Source organism: Cornus florida, unplaced genomic scaffold (assembly GCF_030987335.1).
Source record: "Cornus florida cultivar Cherokee Brave unplaced genomic scaffold, ASM3098733v1 CherokeeBrave_3.0.0_Hap2_Chr11, whole genome shotgun sequence".
Classification (NCBI taxonomy): domain Eukaryota; kingdom Viridiplantae; phylum Streptophyta; class Magnoliopsida; order Cornales; family Cornaceae; genus Cornus; species Cornus florida.
This window is the reverse complement of record NW_026775581.1, coordinates 139923769-139945237: the sequence shown is the minus strand read 5'-3', so window position 1 is coordinate 139945237 and position 21469 is coordinate 139923769. Positions and strand designations below refer to the sequence as shown.

The 21469-nt window shown below is 35.4% G+C and overlaps 1 protein-coding gene across 3 annotated transcripts in view; it reads left to right on the top strand.

Annotated features, from left to right (window-relative positions):
* The window catches only part of LOC132282547 (histone-lysine N-methyltransferase, H3 lysine-9 specific SUVH4-like), a 45792-nt gene that overhangs the window by 993 nt on the left and 23330 nt on the right, over nt 1-21469 (top strand). For 2 of the 3 annotated variants that reach the window (XR_009471795.1, XM_059784267.1), the window contains exons 2-10: nt 3083-3148; nt 3688-3756; nt 4608-4662; nt 4828-4952; nt 8084-8260; nt 10327-10425; nt 13944-14042; nt 15041-15090; nt 15183-15271. Coding sequence is in view for 1 of the 3 variants with exons in the window: in XM_059784267.1 (XP_059640250.1) it covers nt 3083-3148; nt 3688-3756; nt 4608-4662; nt 4828-4952; nt 8084-8260; nt 10327-10425; nt 13944-14042; nt 15041-15090; nt 15183-15271 (829 nt within the window). In the remaining 2 variants the exon portion in view is untranslated. The remainder of the gene's footprint in view (nt 1-3082; nt 3149-3687; nt 3757-4607; nt 4663-4827; nt 4953-8083; nt 8261-10326; nt 10426-13943; nt 14043-15040; nt 15091-15182; nt 15272-21469) is intronic. The other variant, XR_009471796.1, reaches the window with a different exon arrangement.

Here is a 21469-nt window from a genome sequence, read left to right as displayed (position 1 = left end):
TGGTTCGTTACTCCATATCAACGCCATAAGTATGGTATATTGAGTTGCTCAACTTCTTCTGGTTAATCTTGCGTTCCATTTTAACATTATATACTCTATTTATTGTTCTAGTTTTATAATTTTGTGTATATTGTACTTATCTATGCACTAGTTGATTTTATTGTCTGTAGTGTGCTAACAATTGAATTATTGCTCTCATGATTGCTAAATATATATTGCTTGGATTGTATAACACTGGCCTTACTTATAAAAAAAAAAAAAATTGTATAACACTGGCCTGATTGAGTTTTGCAATCACGCATTCTGGTCTGCAGTAGCCACTAGAATTATGAGCAGCACATGGGTAACTTGGTTGGAAGTGTTCATTGAATTGTGACTTTAAGAAAGCCTATGATTCTCTGCGGCGAATCCAAATTTGTGGAGTACATGACACTTACTTTGAGCATGTTGGGGAGGCAATAGATTACTCTTGTCTAGAGATTTTATGGCGTTTGATGGGTTTGTTTATGTGTTGTAAAGGCTTCTTTAGGTCATGATTAAAATTTCATTTCGTTTTGTATGGCTAAAAAATGGAAACATTTCAGAAACATTTTTAGTAAACACTACAAATGGTGAAAAAGAAGTTTAAGCATACGATTCTTAGCCTTAGGAACATACAGTATTATCTATGTAATATTGAGTTATTATTATTTTTTAGTAACAAAAGAAAGCATGCCGTGACATAATAGGCATGAACCATATATTTTGTACATGAAGTAGGTCCAACACACTCTATGCATGCACCAACCCAATCAAATCTATTAGCAAGCTATGCTGCACAATAAACAAACAAATAATATGGATATCTTTTTATAATTTCCCTTGCCATCTTCTTCTACTTATTCCGAACTGCTATTTTTCAGAGAAATTGGAAATCATTTTTATGTTTCAATTCTTCAATGTTCCATTTCTTGTGGAAAAAAGGGTACTGCCTTTCTTTCGTCATTTGGGTTTCTTGTCGACATGGGGTGTTTTGACCTTTCACTATGCTTCAATTTTCCATGCAAATTTTATTCATAATGGAACATAAATATTTTGATCAGTTTAAAGGAAGTAAATAGAATTTCTAATTGTTCATTTTGGTATGTTTTTAGGTTATGATAAGGTTAAATAAGATGACGGCTTTGTACAATTTTCATGTGAGATTGATGCTGTGTTACTGAAGAGGATGTTGAATTGGGTTGCTTCTAGGACTATAACTTACTTTTTATGAATTGGCGTGCTTGAGGAGCCAAAGTATCGCCAAATTACGCGGCTTACTGAAACAATGCCAATCAGGCATGGACCTGATGTGTGGTCAGTGGGGGCAATTGCCCCCGCTTATTTTTTATTTTTAGTATTATATACTAGTAATTTTTCCTTTTTTGAATTATATACTATGAAATTTTAATGTTGCCCACCACCGCGCGCGCGCGTATATAGGCACAATTTCCTGAGTCTGTCCCTGATGCCAATGAATATTTCTCATTACTTTTTAAAATCTTTCTTTACTGTAATTTTTTGTGAATAATGACTTTTTTGAATCCTGATCAAATCAACGTTTGCACTTCTTTTTTTCTGATTAATGTCTTGCAGAACTGTTAGTTGTCATGCTAGTTGATTTTTTTTTTTTAAACTTTATCATATTTAATATACCTCCCTTAAGATAGATTCCTAGTTCTGTTACTTTTTTGTTGAGGCTATCATGCATCGCTTAATCGGTTCAGGCTAATAAATCAATGGAAAACAGAGGGCAGCTGTCCAGGCATAGATAATGAGGCAATCATGCGTTGCTTTCAAAATATGAAGATCTGTTGAGGACAGTTGTTATTTTATTCAATTGAAATATTACCAATTGATATTTGGTTCTTATATTTGTCAATTAACTAATCTTTCTTATATTTGGTTCGTACATTATACCACTTGAAATGAAATCCTGGCTCGTCACTGAATGGCATGATGAATATTTTTTGTATTTTGGATAGCTTACGTGGTTTAAGATTATTAATCACTTTATTATTTTTTTCCCTAGTTGATACTCACCCCTCCGCCAAGGAATTGTTTGCACCCAAGAGGAGTAGAACCTTAGACCTGATGCTTCCTGAGGCACCACAGCCAAGTGACTTACCCACTTGAACCAACCCCTTGGGGTTTATTAATCACTTTATTGATAGAGTGATTTTACTATTTACAATTTATACTCTCTAGTTTAGCTTCGGTTGCTGAAATAAATCCTCGAATCTATTATTCAGTGCAAGACCAATCTCATTATTGTCATCATTCTTTCAATGTTTGTGTTTTCCAGTTAGCTCATGGAAAAAACAATAGTGCTTTTGGACTAACTTATGGCGAAAATTGTTATTATTGTTGTGTCAGTGTTACTATCATTATCAACTGATAATCACGATTTACTCTAAAATTTTAAGCTATTGAAGAGTGTTTAAATTTGACATGAAATACTCTAACACGCCCTTCACATGTGGCCTTGTTTTTGGTCTAACACGTGTTTCAAAATGTAATTATCAAGGTGAAGTTGAGGTTTGAATTCAAGACCTTATCTGCTCTGATACCATGTTAACTAGCATATATTCCAAAAGCTTAAGCTGTTAGAGAGGGTGTGACCTTTTTTTGATAAGTTAGAGAAGCTGTAATGTTAATATTTAAATCTTCTACACATCAACCTAATTGGAAGTGCATAACAAATTCATCGTTGAGTGAGTGTGGTCATAGTGATAAATTTGAACCTCCCAAATGGATCTATGGAAATTTAAAATTTATTTTAGGAGTTGTATTAGGGGGTGACATGTTTCTAGAATTTTAAAAGTAACTTGAGTCAAGGTATCTATGTATATATGAATTTTCTAAATCATTTAAACTTTTTGTTTTAAAATTTTATTCCCTGTTAACACGCCACAAGCGAAGCATCCCCCCCCTCTCTCTCTTCCTTCTCTCTGTCTCTCATTCACACATCCTTTGTATGAGTCACAAATTCTCTCTTTATTTGCCTCTGATGCTTGCGTGGGTATTTTTCTCATTCATGTTGCTACTTTATATATGTCCATAGGAAGAAGAAAAGAGATGTGGAAGAGTGGAAGCTGATAGGAAAACTGCAAAAGGTTCAAAATCCAAGGTTGGCATCTAATTTCTGGTTTCCTTTTTCGTCAGTGGAAGTTATTTTTGACCTTTAAAAACCTGAACTAATTAATTAGTTCTTTTCATCTTTTTATGTACCTTTTTTTTTTGGTTTCATTTCTCTGGGACAAATGCATGGTCTTTTTTAATTCTCCTATTTTATTTCACTAGCGATGATTCACTTTGAATTGTCAAGTCGTGTATATGGTTTAGGTAAGGTATTAAGCCACCTTCTTCATAATCTAATTCTCTTTATTTGCCAAAGCCTTGGCCTTCAACATTTTTGAATGGCTACGGTAATTTAATCTTGTGATTTGGTGCCAATGCAAGCCAAATTTCTATTAAATTGTGCTTATATTTATCTTTCTCAATACCTAATCCAGGGCTTTTTTAACCACGCCACTCCTCATTGGCGCAATTGCTAGTTTTTTGCTATTTTATTTTGCCTTTTGAATTTGCACCTGAAAAGGCTGATATAATCAATATCTGTTTCAGTCCCGCTTTTCTTAGTTTATTAAGGTATACAAAATTGTGCAGAAAAGGGTTGCACCTGAAGATGATGCTAAGCGGGGTTCCAAGCGACCTGATCTGAAGGCGATAACCAAGGCAAGTCACTATATTTTGCATATATAATTCACATATATTTCGTATTTCTTGATTTTAATCTTGTGATGTATCCCCTCTGATGTGGATGTGTTGGATTTCTATTCCAACTCTGTTTCTATATTGACCCCCACTGACTCCAACTCATTACCAGCACCAAATAAAGAAAAATTTCACAGATTACTTTCAGAAGTCCAAACATACAAGGTTTAAACTGCGCCCAAAGGCTCATTCAAGATTCTTGAGTCCATACCATGTCATGCGATTCAGAGGTTGTGACAGATACAAATATAGTTATGCCTCTTTGGCTGTCTAATTTTATATGTTGCTTTCTATTAGTAAGTTTTTGTTTTGCTCTATTGGTGGGTGAATCAAATCCCTCTCCTATATAAATTTATTGCTGTACCCATTGCTGAATTTATTTGCAAGGGGGTGAGTTCTAGCAACTTGGTTTAGAAGTCTAAGTTGAGGTTTCCTGTATTTTAATCATCTGTTGTATTTCATCTGTTGAATATACTTTCCAAATTACTTAATTTTTTTTTTGGAAATAAGTCATCCCTTTTCTGTTCTTATGCTTTAATCAACTCATTTAGTTGTTTGCCTCAAGTTTCATCCCTTGACAGTTTCTATGTAGGCTTATTTGGATTTGTGTTATCATACTATTGTATTCTTTTCTTGGTGTTGTAACTTGCAACTTTATTCTGTATGACTATTTCTTCAACTTTTTTTCTTCTTTTATTAAATGTGAATTATGTTGGCTTTGGCATATTTCTAGAGAGTATGTTGATTTCTAGGCTTCCTGTTGCATTATTCCATTATAGATCTTTTATTTTATTTTATTTTTATTTTTGCAGATGAGGGAGACCAATGCTATACTGTACCCAAATAAAAGATTTGGCTCCATTCCTGGTTGGTGTCATTTACTTGTTTTGTTATTGGTTATTTGCATTATTATTGAGCTTAGTTGGCTGGATTTCCATTACTCCGCCTAAGCTTGTTATATAAATTGTGTAATAAAGACATTCTGTACAATGAAGAGATTTTTTAATGTGTTGAACTTACATTTGATGGCAGGCATTGAGGTTGGGCATCAATTCTTTTCACGGGCCGAGATGGTTGCTGTAGGTTTGCATGGCCACTGGCTTAAAGGAATTGATTATATTGGGCAATTTTCTGGCAAAAAGGTAAATATTAAGAAGGTAATAAATTAGTAATGACTCTTGATTTATATATATTCTTTTTAAAGTTATCCTCCTATGAAGGTTGCAATAAGAACTTTGCTTGAGTTGGCTCTACATAGTTTTTAATGCACTTAATTTGATATTAGCTTTTGTTGTTAATACTGGTGCTTGGAGTTGAAAATTTGTGTGTTATATTACTGGTGGAAGGTTGGAACGAGGCTTTGAAAGCATTTTATCAAATGTTAAACATGTGTGTTGATATTGGATGCTTAATGCGACTTTCCTTCTCCCTCTCTCTGCAAATTTGGATTGAAATAATAAATTCAGTGGCATTTCACAGTTTCATTAAATCAAACAAAAATTTTTGATTTAGTGGCCTCCAAGTGGCGTTTTACCCTTGCATGCATGTTCGTTAAGTCTTGTGCCATAAAGAAATTGTTGGTTTTGCTGGTGATGATTGTAGGGACCAACTGTTGCATGCAGATCTAAATATCTGGTCAATAAGCAGCAGGCCTTGTTGATTCAGTTCGGTTATGTTTTACAATGTTTGATTTCTTGTAAACATACACACACTCAAGTATATATGTAAGGATTAGAACTTGGTGTTGGCAAATTTCACAGCAAATTGGAGTTTGTATTTTTACTTTTAGCTTTTGATTAATTTTCAAAAGTTAGTTTATTTAGTTAGTGTCCAAGGGTAAAATCAGAATTTGAAGATACATCAAAGGGCAAAAAGGTAAATTCATTAATAGCGAACCCACCAATTATGACTCATAATCATGCATTCTTATTTTAGGGCACAATGGATATATGTTTTTTATTCATGAAAAAGATGTTCTGAATGCTTGAAGTTGGTTTTGAAATGAATGTATTTAAACAATATTTTTGCACAGAAACATAATGGCTTGATCAATTTGTTGATAGATTGAAAGTTCCCGACAAAATTATATTAAGCCCATAATAGTTCGACTAAATTCTTGATCAGTGGAATCCTGGACCGTAATTGTCGATTGATAGCTAGATTGATCGACTGGCGTGTGAAAAAATTCTCTAGATCAGAATCCTAGAAGATTTAGGTTTTCTAATCTGATCCCACTCTATTCTTCCTTCTGGTCTGCACTGTTGTAAAGTTTGTCTGGATCAGTTGAATATACAGATGAATGGTTATGTTTAATTTTCTTTTAGATAACACAAGATATCATAGGATTTTGATGGTGTATATATATTTTATATTTTATGTGTATGTCTTAGACTGCTGGAAGATATTATGTTTGGAGAAATTCGTTACAGGAGTGATTTAAATCATTGACAGAATATTGATATGAGCGAATCATAGGTGTGATATTAGGAATCTTTCGTGTATCATATTTATCACATGTTTGTATTCTTTCACCTATAAATAGAGGTGATCATTGTATACGAATATTAAGAGAATGTTATAGAAGTGATGTAGCCCTTTGGGCTCTTTGTGCCTTGTATGTAGGCCCTAGTGGCTGAAGTACGCAATATCTTTGTGTTCTTTTTATTTCATTTCTCTCTTCACGCAATATCAGAGCCTAATTTCTCTCCTCTCTCTTGTTGTGACTACCTAGGTACAAAAATACCCTAGGGCAGTCACCTTGTGTGTGCAGTGTAGGGAGGATCTCTTCTCAGGTTCAGATCCCTATTTTTGGGTATTCCCCTAGCGCCTAAAATGTGCTAAGGGTCTGTCAGTGCTATTTGTGACTTGTTTGGTAGCATTGTTCTTCGCCTTTATGGCTTCACAGTGTCTCCGGCGATTGTATTGTCTTTTTCCAAATCGTTGGAAAAAGATCCGTGTCATGATTTGATTATTTCCACACACACTCCAGCTTGAGGGGGAGTGTTGGAAGATGTTATGTTTGGAGAATATTATTATAGGAGTGTTTAAGCCCTTAAATCACTCGTTGACAGAATATTGATATGAGTGAATCATGGGAGTGATTTTAGGAATCTTTCCTATATCATATTTATCACATGTTTGTATTCTTTCACCTATAAATGGAAGTGATCATTGTATGCAAAGATTAAGAGAGAATATAATAAAAGTGATATAGCCCTTTAGGCTCTTTGTGCCATGGATGTAGGCCTTGGTGGCTGAACCACGTAATATATTTATGTTCTTCTTGTTTCATTTGTCTCTTCATTAACGTTTTATCATTTACAACATAGACAATAACTTTGATGTGATTATTAGTTAATCATGAATTTCTGTTCTTTGGACTAGCAACTTTAGATATCTTGAGCTAATTTTCTTTTTTGCGTTACAGCTTGCTAACCATTTGATGCTCTTAGTGCCTTGAGGTGCTCTATGTTGGGATGTGCTGGCAATTCTTGCCCTAATTTTAATAGAACATTCTTTTGATTGTTTATTAGCTTATCTAAGAAGCACAAACACTTCTATGAGGTGCTGAGTTTGGACGCCATGTCGGACACCGACACTCCATGGACGCTCCTAGACACGTGTCCGACACTTCATGGCCGTGTCCATTATTTAAATGTCAATTTTATTATTTCGGACACATCTTGGACACTTAGTCGACACATCTCGGACACTTGGCGGACCTTAGTCGACACATCTCGGACACTTGGTCAACATATTCCGGACACTCAACTAAAATATCTTACACTCTTCGCCTTATATAAAACAAACACGACACTTCTGGAAACAACATTATGATCATTCATCAGAGTGCTCAACCTCTAAAGAACAAAAACATAATTATAATGGCAAGATAGAATAGTCATATAACACATTCTATTTTATATTCGAATAGTGTCATTTTGTAACTTATGGAACTTTAGTATAGAATTTATATATTAATTAGAGGTCTTTGATTTTAATAGATATATAAATGAAAATTTAGATATATATTACCCGTGTCCATGTCCTACTTTTTGAGTATTTTCCGTGTTGGCGTATCCGTGTCGTATCGTGTCCGTATCCGTGCTTCTTAGCATCTTATAATCTAATAGTTGTTAAATGATTTATGTGGTATTGTTAATGTGGTATTGTTACTGAATTGTAAGTCAAAAACTGAGTTGTGCATGGTAGTTAAACTTGGTGTCAATTTTAAATATTATATTAAGAAAAAAAAAAAAGCAAATTTAGTTTTTCTGTTATGTTGTAGGAGTTCAGCAACTACACGCTGCCACTTGCAGTGGCCATTGTTTTGTCTGGTCAGTACGAGGATGATTTGGATAATTGTGAAGATATTGTGTATACTGGTCAAGGTGGGAATAATTTACTTGGCGACAAGCGTCAAATGCGAGATCAAGTAATGGTGCAAGGTAATTTGGGACTGAAGGTGTGTATCCTTGAATTCTCATTATTTCTTCTGGATGATGATCCTCTTGTTTCTTATCATGTTGGGTCTCTGTCTGTTATGGTGCGGGCATAAATTTTAGTGATTAATAAATTTATATTATGTAAATAAGCAAGAAGTCCTAGGAGAATAAAAAGGAACGGGACCATTATTTAAAGAAACTTGGTGATGGAATGAACAAGGCCAAAAAGTCGTAAAAACAAAAGGGGATGCTATAAAGTTTGGCAAAAAACTAAAAATAGTGAAACCTTTGACAAATATAAAAAAAGTACATAAAGAAGTTAAGAAAGTAGTGGTGAGTGAAAACATAGAGCATATGACGATTTTTATTCTAAACTAGGCACAAAATATGGGAGAAGAATATATATAAACTTGCTTAGCTAAGGGAGAGGAAAATTAGAGATTTTAGCCACATTAAATTTATTAAGACTGGAGATTCACGGGTTTTGGTAAAAGGTGAAATTAGAGAAAGATTGAGAAGTTATTTTGAAAAATTGCTAAATGAAAACCATATAGGATGTCTAAGGTTAGAAGAATATGTTAGAGATAACATATTTTTCAGTGTCAAGGATTGGGAGGTTAGGAATGCCTTAAAGAAGATGAAATTAGGGAGGGCTTTAGGACCCGATGGCATTTCTATTGAGGTGTGGAAGTGTCTAGGAGAAGTTATCTTGTCTTGGTTAACAAAATGACGGGGACGTACAAAAGTTGTAATAATTACTGTGGAATTAAATTAATGAGTCATATTATGAAACTTTGGGAGAGAGTGCTTGAACAATGCCTAAGACGAGAGATGGAAGTGTCGGAGAATCAATTTGGATTCATGTCGGGTAGGTCAACGATGGACTCTATTTACTTATTCGGGAGACTAATGGAAGAAAGAGATCTCCATATGATTTTTATTTTTGATTTGGAGAAGCCTATGAAGGGTACCTAGAGACCTAATATGGAGGGTTTTAGAAAATAAAGGAGTCACAAAGGGATACATTGACAATAAAGGGCTTTTATGATGGTTGTGTAACTATAGTTAGAATGCTTGTAGGGGAAACAAGTGAATTCCCAATTATTGTGGGCTTACACCAAGTGTCAGTATCAAGTCCATACCTTTTTGCCTTGGTTATGGATGAGCTGACAAGACAAATCGAAGATGAGATTCCGTGGTGTATGTTATTTGTCAATGATATTGTTTTAGTTGATGAGATGAGTGAAGGAGTTATTGCCAAATCGGAGGTTTGGAGAGAAGTTGTAGAACTAAAAGGGTTTAAGATAAATCAAAATAAAAAATACATGGAGTGTAACTTTAGTAAATTTAGAAAGACAAATGATGATGTAGTGAGGATTGAGAATCAAGCTATGTAACCCAGACTCGGGTACGGGTGTCTGACATGGGTGTGTGTCTAGAGGTTGGATCCATCTATCTATCAAATTATTGGACACGGGGACACGAATTAAAGTGTCCAAAAACCAGATACGGGTACTTGGTCACGGCAATGTTTAAAATATTGAAAAATAAAAAATATTATCAGCCACATTATATCAGTCTGACCACTAGTCTATAAGGTTAGTAACAGAAAATTTAAACTGAGAAAGAGTTGCATAGAACTGTTTGTTTGGTCAGCTGATATAAGCTTGTTTTAACCCAATCACTTTGGACCTTTTCTTTTCTTCCCAATATAAACCCAGTATGAATATTGCTTTATCCGTTTTCTGTTGATTGTATTATCCTCATTTTGATGAATTTAGTCGTCTATTATATACATATATATATATATATATATATTCATTATATTTGCATTGTATACTTAAAAAAACAGATACCCATTTAATTTAAATGAATTAAATAGGTTATTAAACATGTAGAGTCATGGTACCTGTTTGTGTTCGGATTAACTTATATAATAGATTACAATTAGGTTGTCATGACAAGAATATGACCCGCCTACACAAATAATCACCCTAATTGTGTATGGAAATGCTGATTTTGTTGTGGCATGTTGTATTCAAAAGATTTTAATTGTAAATTTTGCTTATTCTATATCGAAATGCAGAATTGTATAGAGCAAGGTGTGCCTGTTAGAGTTGTTCGTGGCCATAAATCTGCTACTAGTTACGTTGGCAAAGTTTATACATATGATGGTTTGTACAAGGTAACGATCTGAACATACTCCTTATGGCTTTTTCCTGCTTTTGTGTTAATTTTTCTGCTTTTTCTAACTGTATAAAAACCTTATGTAGATCTTGGATCTTTTTGCTTACTCGTACATTCCTTAGCTAATTGTCTGATTAATTATATAGGTTATATTATTATCTCCCTAGCATAAGAGGCGATGAGTTTAAGTACCACCTTGTCAGGTGGGAGCAAGCTTGCAAACCTATGAAGTTAGGGGGTCTTGGTATTAGAAGATTGGTTCCTTTTAATCAAGCTCTATTGGGCAAATGGTTGTGGAGATTTGGAAGAGAAGGACATCGTCCTTGGCGAAGGTTAGTATCCTATCGGTTTGGGGATGAGATTGGTGGCCGGTCTACTAGACCGGTTACCCTTGTGGGAGGAGTTGGTATGTGGAAATCCATTCGGAAGGGCTGGGATGTCTTCTCTTCTCATATCAGATTCAAAGCCCGTGATGGTAGATGTGTTCGTTTTTGGGAAGATCATTGGTGTGGTGATCAACCATTATCTCGTACTTTTCCTAGACTATTTAGTATTGCAGTTGATAGGCATGCTTACGTAGCTGATTGTTATTGACTTGATAGCAGTGGGATTACGTGGAATGTGCACTTTCGACGTTCCTTTTAGGATTGGGAGTTGAATGAGGTTTGTGTCTTCCTGGATCAGTTGTATCGACAGGAACGAGTAGGCAGAGGAAGTGACGATCTGATATGGATCCCCTCTTCCCATGGTGGCTTTGAAGTGCGATCTTTATTCCTTTGCTTATCTAATTTTGATCGCCTTGATTTTCTGTGGAAGACCATTTGGTGCTCTATGGCTCCAACTCGGGTGGCATTTTTTGTATGGACCGTTGTTTCGGGTAAGATTTTGACGATTAATAATTTGAGGAAAAGGGGAAATTGTCTTGTCAATTGGTGCTGCCTATGCAAGTCAGATGGTGAGTCAATTGATCACATCCTCATGCATTGTCCTGTGGCGCATGACTGTTGGTCTCTCATTTTTGGGTTGTTTGGCATGTGTTGGGTAATGCCATCTTCTTCTAAGGAGTTGATTCATGCATGGAGAGGACGTCGTGTGCTGAGAGATGTATGTGATTACTGGAGAGTCGTTCCACATTGCGTGTGGTGGTGCATCTGGAAGGAGAGAAACAACAGAATGTTTGAAGGAAAGGAGTCATCTACGGCGACGTTGAAACTATTTATTATTCGCTGTCTTTTTAATTATGTCAAGAGGAGTTCTTGCTCCTCTTCCGATGATTTAACTACTTTCTTGGATTCTTTTGAGGCTTTAGTTTCGTTTTCAATCTTGTAATTGGGATTCGTTCCCCTTTTGAACGCCTTTTTATTTAACTTTTACTTATCAAAAAAAAAAGAAGAAGTACAAATTGGTTATCAGATACCATAAATTTCGTCCTTAATGTTTGTTCTATCACCCTTTCTCATAATTTCATTGTATGACTCGTTATTTTAGTTAATTTAATTTTTCTATAATTGCTACAATTTTGTGTATCCCTTTTATTTTTGTAAATTGTTATTAATGTGCTTTTTCTTCACTCATTGGGTATCATGACTATTCAAATTTCTCTGAAAATCCCCCACAAACTATTTTTGTGCCAACTTGTCCCTTCATCTTTCAAAAAGCTGCGAAACTACTCCCTCTAGCTGATGGAGATGCAGTTCCGACATTAATTGGGTGATGTGATATGCACGTGACTTTGTAAACCTTTTTAAATGACTAAAATAAACTTTTATTACCTAAAATACCCCTGGGCTGATCTCCATTCATCTACTTTTTCTCTCTATGCACATCCCACGACCATGGTAATTGGTTTGGTTTGGAGGGTGATATGTAGACTTCAATTGTGGTTGGTGGCGAAGCTGATGGTGGCTTGAGCCCACACGTTGGAGGTTCAAGCCCAACAGGTCAAGCCCAAGGCCACAACTACGACCAACAACAAGACCTCTCTAATCTACTGGCGGAACCTGGACAACCCAAAGAAATCGGATATCCAGTACTACCAAAATAACGTTAAGGGGTGTGGTCCCATGGTGCTCGACGCTCTGATCAAGAACAAGACTGATTCGACGGTCACCATCCTTTGATCATGCCGCGAAGGGATCTGCGGGACTTATGCAATGAACATTGACAGCTGTAATGGTTGGGCTTTCCCCACGAAGATTGTGTCGGGAAAGTTGATGATGGTGATGCCGATGCCGATGCCAATGCCGATGCCGCACATGTTTGTGATCAAAGATCTGGTGGTGGACAAGATGGATTTCTACAATTAGTACGAGAGTATTGAGATGTGGTTGAAGAGGAAGAACTCACCGTCTTCCTCTTCAACACGGTGCAATCGTCCTCGTATTAAGTTCAGGTCATTTTTGTCTTTTCAAAGTATTTATCTATTTTCTAATTAAGGGATTGTAATGATAATTTTATAAACACACACTAAAAACTAGTGAAACTGGGCATTATTTGGAGGGAATTAGTTTGACAGCTTTTTAAGTGTGTCTTCCACTTTCTTATTATTGATCTTATTATCATTCATATGTTAAATTTAATTCCATCTACTTCCAGAGAGATGATTAGCATATCTGGGCATATACAGGTGTGCATTTATATATTTCAAGAGGGAGGGGGTTGTCAAAACTCAAAATCATAAGATGTCCCTAAAGGAACATAGACACCTGGTTCAAATAGTAGAGGGAATAGAAGAAGGGGGCGATTTCTTGAAATTCTGAGTGGCCACTACTATGAGTGAAACTCTATATTTTCATTTTATACATGAAATAAATACTATTAGATTGTTAAAGATCGAAAGGTGTTTAGGCTGTATAATGCTTTTACGTAGTAGAGTGTATTATATAGATATATTTATGCATCAGATAAGATATTTATCAAAAGGATCTAACTGAATTAATGTTATATTACTTATTGGAACTCTATATTTTCATTTTATACGTGAAATAAATACTATTAGATTGTTAAAGATCGAAAGGTGTTTAGGCTGCATAATGCTTTTACGTAGTAGAGTGTATTATATAGATATATTTACGCATCAGATAAGATTTTTATCAAAAGGATCTAACTGAATTAATGTTATATTACTTATTGGAACTGTTGTTTTGATCTTAGTTTGATTTCTGATCAAAGCTCTATTACCTGATCAATTTCTATTCTGATCGAAATTCAATCTCTGACAGACTTACTTTCATCCATTGTCGAGCCACTTAATCTTTTTGAACCTTTGTTCAGGATAGTTAAGCTCACGTGGAGATCTGCATGTAGGGGGTTTACTATTCTTTTATAATTTATTTTTGAATAGTTTGAAACTATCTCTGGACGTTTTATTTATTTATTTATTTTTTAATTTTATATATTTTTTATTTTTGGTGCATGCCAGTCCTGTTATTATATAATTTCCTTTTGACATTTAGTAATGTACTATTTGTCATGCATTCGCAGAATTACAGGGATTTTGTTGCATTAATTTTGCAGGTTTCTAATTTTTGGGCAGAGAAAGGCGTTTCAGGATTCACTGTTTTTAAGTTTCGACTGCAGCGGCTTGAGGGGCAGCCTCTATTGACCACTGATCAGGTTATATATATTTTCTTGCAAGCACTTGAAGGCTCATATTTTCTTTTATAATTTCGGCACAGGATTTTGCTGGTGGCCTAATAAGTATTTTCTATGTAAATGCAACTTTGCTTGTAATATCCAAATACTGAAAGTTGAAAATTAGGTCATTGTTATTTGTTATTCATTGGTTAGTAGCCAATACACTAAAATTAATATATATTTGCGACACATGAACTTATGGACAGCTGATATATCTTTTTGAAGGACGAATAATCACTTCAAAAAATTAGTCACTACGAACCATATGCTTAACATATTTCGCTTGTTTCTCCCTGCCTTTACTAATGAGGTTTCCGCCTTTCACAAACCCACTCAGTAAGATAGATTAATTTCTGTTCGAGGACCTATTTCTTTCTTGCTCCTAGATTGTACCATTCTCCACAAGTCATTTTTCTTTCTTTACGTTCACAACCACTTTTCCCTCATAGGATGATAAATGATTTAAGATTCATATTGGCGTAACCTCCGTTGTTGATAGGAGGGTACTCTGGGCCACAACTCACGGGACGATTATATAAACTCATCACATAAACAACATATGTTTAAGCTTAATTATAGTTTATATTAGACAGCTCCCTTAGATTTAGGCTTGATATTAGCTTGTGTATTTGCATATATTCTGCCACATATGTTTAGGCTTAATTATAGGCTTAGCTTATATTTAGCCTTATATTTAGGCTTGCCTTTTATGTAACACACATAAAAGTACCCCTTTTGGGATGAATACAATTGTGTTGAATTTTCCCAATTCTACTCTCATAGATACATACATCAAAATACCTTTATATTGTTATTGTCCTTGTATAATTATAAAGCTTACACTGTCCACCTTTCAACCATAGCTTTGATGCCTTTTAAACCTAATCTTTTTGTCACACGTTCAAAAATCCCTTTCCTTGTGGCTGGTCTAGTGAGTGTATTTCATTAGTGTTTTTTTTTTTTCCTTCATTTGGCAGGTTCAATTTACCCGAGGACGTATTCCAAACTCCGTTTCAGAAATACGTGGGTAATAGAACAACTGTTCCAGTTAGCATATTATCACGTCTTAGTTTCTTTTATTTCTAAGTGTGACCTAATTATTCTGTTTTAATGAATAAGGTTGGTATGTGAGGACATCACTGGGGGCCAAGAGGATATTCCCATCCCGGCTACCAATTTGGTTGATGATCCACCTATTGCACCCACAGGCAAGTTCAGTTAGCTGATTTAATTGTTTTAAAATGTATTGTTGGAGAAAGTTAATGTTAGCTAACTTCCATTTTTGTTGTCTTTGCCTGACTTGTCATAGTCACATTATAGGTTTGAGCTATATATATATATATATATATTAGCTATAGGTTTCCGTCTTTTGTTGGAAAAACTATGCAGTTCTCCATCTCCCTCTCTTAAAAATCCCAATCAAACTTGTTTAAACTTGAAGACACCCCATTTTGCCCCATAATTTTCAAATGTTCAACAAAAAATTCAATCTTGGGACAGTATTGACTGTTGCACAATTAATTGATACATGTCTAATTGACCATTTTGCTCTTGCTCATACTAGGGTTTGAACGACCACATCATTCGAATTTGTGCCGAAGCACACCTTTGGGACAAGTTTAAACCAGGATCAAAATTGAAAAAAAATAATTAACAATAATAATAAAAAAGAAAAACAAAATAAATGCACAACTCTGCCTCGTGAGAGCTGGAGGTGAAAAGCTCGATCACAATAAACATGGGATACGTGCTAGAATTATTTTTTTTTGCCATCACAAATATGTTGGCAGTCAGAGGAACTCTATTCAGTTCCGCGAAAGCATAAGCGGAGGTGAACAAAAGCGTGACTTCTGCCATTAAGGTTACAATTTGTGCTATGTGGAATTCATGGATCTTGCGATTCAGTTGCAAATCCTTTCACAGATAGAAAAGAGGAGCTGTTTAATTAAACACCTTGATTGCATCTTTGGTGGAGGCATTCAAAGTATTAACTCAGCATGCCCTTATGTCCTTAATTATTTAGAATTCCCATTTACTCTTTTATTACTTGGTTAAAATAAAAAGACATGTCACTTCTCTCTCTATGAATACTCCTTGCCATTCCCATATGCATCATTCACCTTAAATTCTACAAGGGAGCTGCCCTCACCAGAAGAATGAAGAGAAGAAAAGAAGCAAAGAAGGGGAAGAAAGTGAAAATTCTCTCTCCTGTTTAAGTTTTTATTTTATAACATTTATTGTTTTTTTTTTTTTTTTTCTATGTATATTATATTTATGGTCTTTTAATTTTTTTTTTTTTTTCATAATTGGTGGTGTTGTGTAAATGAAAAAAAAAAAAAAAAAAATCGAAAGCTTTTGTCTTTCGAATTTAATTACTTCATAACACGTAAGTTTTTTTCGCTTCTTTGTCGCTTATCTTATACGTAAACAACTCTTCCTCTTTTAACAAGTGCTTCATCTGGTTTATGTAATATACCGCCATATCATCTAAGTCTTCTTTCCCTAATTTTTATCATTTAATGGTGGTACGACAAACACAGCGAACCGAAGCAACAATCACGAAACACGACAAAAAAGTAAACACACCGCACACAAAGATTTATACGTGGTTCGGCAAAGCCAACATCCACGGTGGAGATTCAGTGAAAGTCTTCACTATGTGTAAAATTGGAAATTACATGTTTCAGCCCCTCTCTCTGGTAGAGAACAGTGGCAGCAAGTAGAGGACAGTGGCAGCAGCGTTTTAAAATGTATAAACTATGTGGTAAAGAGGATTCCAGAGCTCAATCCTTGATTTGGCACATGTTCGGTGAAGTCGGGTCCACCTACAGTCTTGCATAATTGGGGGGATTGGGTCAAATTGCATAATTTTGGTAAATTGCATCAATTATGGTGAAATTACGTTATTGTGGTAAATTGCATCCATTAGATCAAATTGCATCAATTAAGTTATTTGTTACTTTTATTTTGCTAGAGTCAACTTTTGATTACCTCAATTGCAGGGTAATCCAAGGGTCATTATTTTTTAAAGAAAGGATACTATGTAACTTTGATAATATCTTTTGAGATTTCTTTGCGAGTGATTCACAAATTCTGAGGTTGTGATGCCTAGACCCTATTGGTGTGATTCCAATAGGTTTTTTTAATTTATTTTTATTTTTTTATTTTAAAATCCTTTCTTTCTACAAACACCTCTTGAACCCCAATCCTGTTCATTTGAACTTTCAGCCATTACACTTATTTATTTCAACTATTCGAGGCTGCTCTTTTGTCCTACATCAGTTTTTGGTATCGGAGCCTAAGTAGACATTATGTTTACACAATCCGGAAACAAAAGATTGGATAATCATCAAGAGATTGAGTTGCTGTCACAGATTTTGGAACAACATAAAGTGCTGAATACTCGATGCAGTGAGATAGTAGCTTGAATTTCGCGGCCTTTAAACAAATCAGTAGCCCTTGAACAAGAAAGTGCATTTAGTACTAACGATGGCAAAAAGTGGCAGCAGCAACAACCTTTAAACCCTCAACAATGGTCTAGTTTGAAGGCTGATCCACCACTACATCCCATGTTGGAGTTTTCAAGAAATACTTTAGAGGCGAATCATCATGAGCCACATGATGCAGTTGGAGATATTCCAAAGAAGTCAAGTGATGGAACGTGCAGCACACCGACAACAACAATGCTGCCAAATGGTGGATCAAATGCATCTTTCTATAACATGGCTCATTCTGAAGGAAAGAGTACGATGGTTAGCAACAATCGTGAGAAACTGCTCGATGATGAGACTTGCAACACTGATCATCTGAAGGAAGTTGGAGAGAATGTTTCCTCCATCTCCGTTGTGATTTACATCCTTGAAGACCCTAAAGTTGGTGGCAAAGATGGGCAGCAGACATCTAATTTTCAAATGCAAGTTCGTCGTGGAAATGGCGGAAGTTGCATGAGTGTTTTGTCCGTAGCCACAGTGGAGTGCCTCAAGCCTTCGATCCAACCACGTCCACAACCATTCAAAGTGGCTTGGATAGATATTACTTCTATTCCGAATCTGCCAAAAGATGCGGCTATTGGAGTAGATACTTAGTGTATATTAGTGGGCACTGCAAAGAAATGGGAGCATGCTTGTGCCCAGAAGCAACAAAAGCTGTTCAAACATCCACCAACTTGATAGATGAGGTCTGGAAATACCAACTGCCAGAAGAAGCTAATCCTGCAAGTGATAAGCTAGAGTGGTCTCACGCATCAAAAGAGCATTTTAGAGGGTTAAGTTTTTCTACTATTTCCTTAGTTGGTCCCAATGCAGCAATTATGCATTATAAACTAGAGGAGAAAACATGTTTAGGACTTGATCCAAACAACATTTGTCTATTCGATTCGGGAGTACAGTACCAAGATGGAACCAACTGGGTTGCTCTATATGTTCTTGCTCAAATACATTCGTGGAAGGATAGCCTTGATTTTCGAATTGGTACTGGCCATGGAGTTGGTGTCAGAGGTGATGGGTCAGATGCTGACTTTGTTCTAGGCAATCTTTAACTTAACAATGAAACCATTACACAGTCCCCAACAAGGGTGCCAAAAATCGATGTGTGCTTTCAATGATAGACCACTTGCAATAGAACGTATCCTTATAGGATGGGGCTATTTTGAGGGTGTCGAACCTCAAGGCCATGTTGGTATTGTTATGTGTAAAATTAATCCTAATTTGATTCAAGAGGAAGATTGATTGGTATTTTTCTACTTCTAAATTGCAAAGAAATTAAAGAAAACTGAAATTAAACTAAATTACGGAAGAATAGATATCAAGAGAGATGGGAACTTAGTGGATTGACTTCACCACTAGCCTCATAACATGGTCAATTGTCTCAACTATTGGGAATTCATACCTATGCATATTCAGGAATCAAGTGGCTACAAACACACTTCAATTCAATTAAGAACGTATATGTGAATAAACACCAAGCCATTACTTATCTTCGGTTGGCAGGAATTGTCTACCTAACTACTCTAATCTACCCTGCAATACAACTCCTCTTCCCTTGGCATGAATTGTCAAAAATTCATTCATATATTCGTTAAGCACCATTGCATGATCACTACTCCTATAATCACATAAAATAAGAGAAGTTTGAATTCAATAATAATAAAATCAATTATAAGATGAGATTAATTTCACTAAAACTGATTATTGTGATACCCCCAATTTACAAGCACGGGTTAATCAGGTCCATACCCAAAAATCGGGAAATATCAAAACATTTAGGGACTAGTCAAGCACATAATAAAAAAAGGATAAATACGAAATAAATAATAAACTGAAAAGACATCTAATAAATGAATAATCATCCATCCATGGATGATTAATAAATCTCCAAACTTTAAAAATACAACTCGAGAATCCAGTAAATCAAAGACCCCTAATAAATCCCAAACTCCATTACTGAGAATTAAATAATCCCAAACTCTAAAGAATAAATAAATAAATCAATGTCCTACTCTGAAATGACTAGAAGAGTGATGAAGGATGTCTCTACTCTGCTACAAACTCCACTCTATGGCTGGAGCTGACAAGGACCTGAAAAGTATAAACAAAAGGTAGGTTAAACCCACAAGCAAGTCTTCTTTACTATGACCCAATCAGAGAACCGATAAACAATTCATCTCTAACCAAAATCGTTCCAATAACCACTATCCATAAATATAGAATAACTGACAAATATAATATACTAAACAACTAGATGTATAATATATATATATATATATATATATATATATATATATATATATATGCATATAAGCAACTCATCCATGCCTCGGGAGTAAACCTCCAAAAAAATATATATAGGCAACTAAACCATGCCATAAAATTAACCACATATCTAGACAACTCAACCATCCCAATAACTAATATCCTTAAATATAGAATAATTGACAAATATAATATAATAAACAACTAGATTTATAATATATACATATATAAATGTAGGTAGGGGTGTTCAAAAAATCCGGTAAACCGAAAAACCGGACCGAACTGAACTGGACGGTTTGGGGTAGTTGTATAGCGATTTGGTTCGGTCTTGGGCCCAAAATTATAAAACCGTAATTTTACGGTCCGGTCCTGGCTTGGGGTTTGTTGGACCGGCCCGGCCCGGACCGAACCGTTTTATATATATATATATATATAAATGATATAAATCATATAACTTATAGTTTTGGCTGGACATATTCTTTGAACTTTTCTTAGGCCATGAAGAAAGCTAGCAAAGAGAGAGATATAGAAAACGAAATGATGGGCCATAATAAGAAAAACATCATATGAAAATTACCAAACAATAAAAAACTACACAATCAGAGACCACATGGTGCAAAAATAAAGCATAACCATTAGGGACCAGAGGAGATTATTGGTTCTTTAAGCACTAAAGTGGAAGAGTAGTGTTTGTCAAATTGTATCATTTATATCAGAAAATATATATATAATAAATATATATAATGAATTGTCGGTTCCCTGTTGATGTATTATATAGAGGGAAAAATAAGAAATTCTGTTTTTAAAAAATAAAATAAAAAGGAAATCAACTGAAACCGACAAACCGAACCAAACCAAACCAGTTTTTTGTGGTTTGGTTTGGTTTGGTTCCATGGGCATTATGGTTCGGTCTAGTTTCAAAAATAGTGAAACCGTTATAAATGGTTTGGTCCCAAAAAACTCCCAATCCGGTCCAAACCGGAGTATGCACCCCTAAATGTAGGGTACTCATCCATGCCTTGGGAGTAAATATCCCTCCTAATAAAAAATATATATATACTCATCCATTGCCCTTATTCCTAAGAAGGGCGTTGCCTCTGATGTTAAGGACTTTCGGCTAATCAGCTTAGTGGGATGCATGTACAAGCTTATTGCCTAGGTTCTTGTTCTTAGGATGAGTAATGTTTTGGATGGAATTATTTCGGAGTCGTAGAATGCTTTTGTTAGTGGACGGCATATCTTGTATTCTGTTCTTATTGCGGGTGAATGTGTTGACTCCAGGTTGAAGAGTGGGGTTCCTGGTGTCTTATGCAAACTCGACATCAAGAAAGCTTATGATTATGTTAATTGGAAGTTTCTTTTTTACTTGCTTCGAAGGATGGGTTCGAAGATAGGTGGATAAAATGGATCGAAACTTGTATTTCGTCTGTTATATTTTATGTGCTAGTGAACGGATCTCCTGCTGGTTTCTTTGCGAGCTCTTGAGGTTTGAGACAAGGAGTCCCCTTATCGTCGTTTTTTATTCCTTATAGTCATGGAGGGATTGAGCAGGTTAATGAGGTGAGCGGAGGATTTGGGTTACATCAGGGGATTCAGAGTCGGCAGAGATGTTGCACATCAGATGGAGATCTCCCATTTGTTGTTTGCGGATGATAC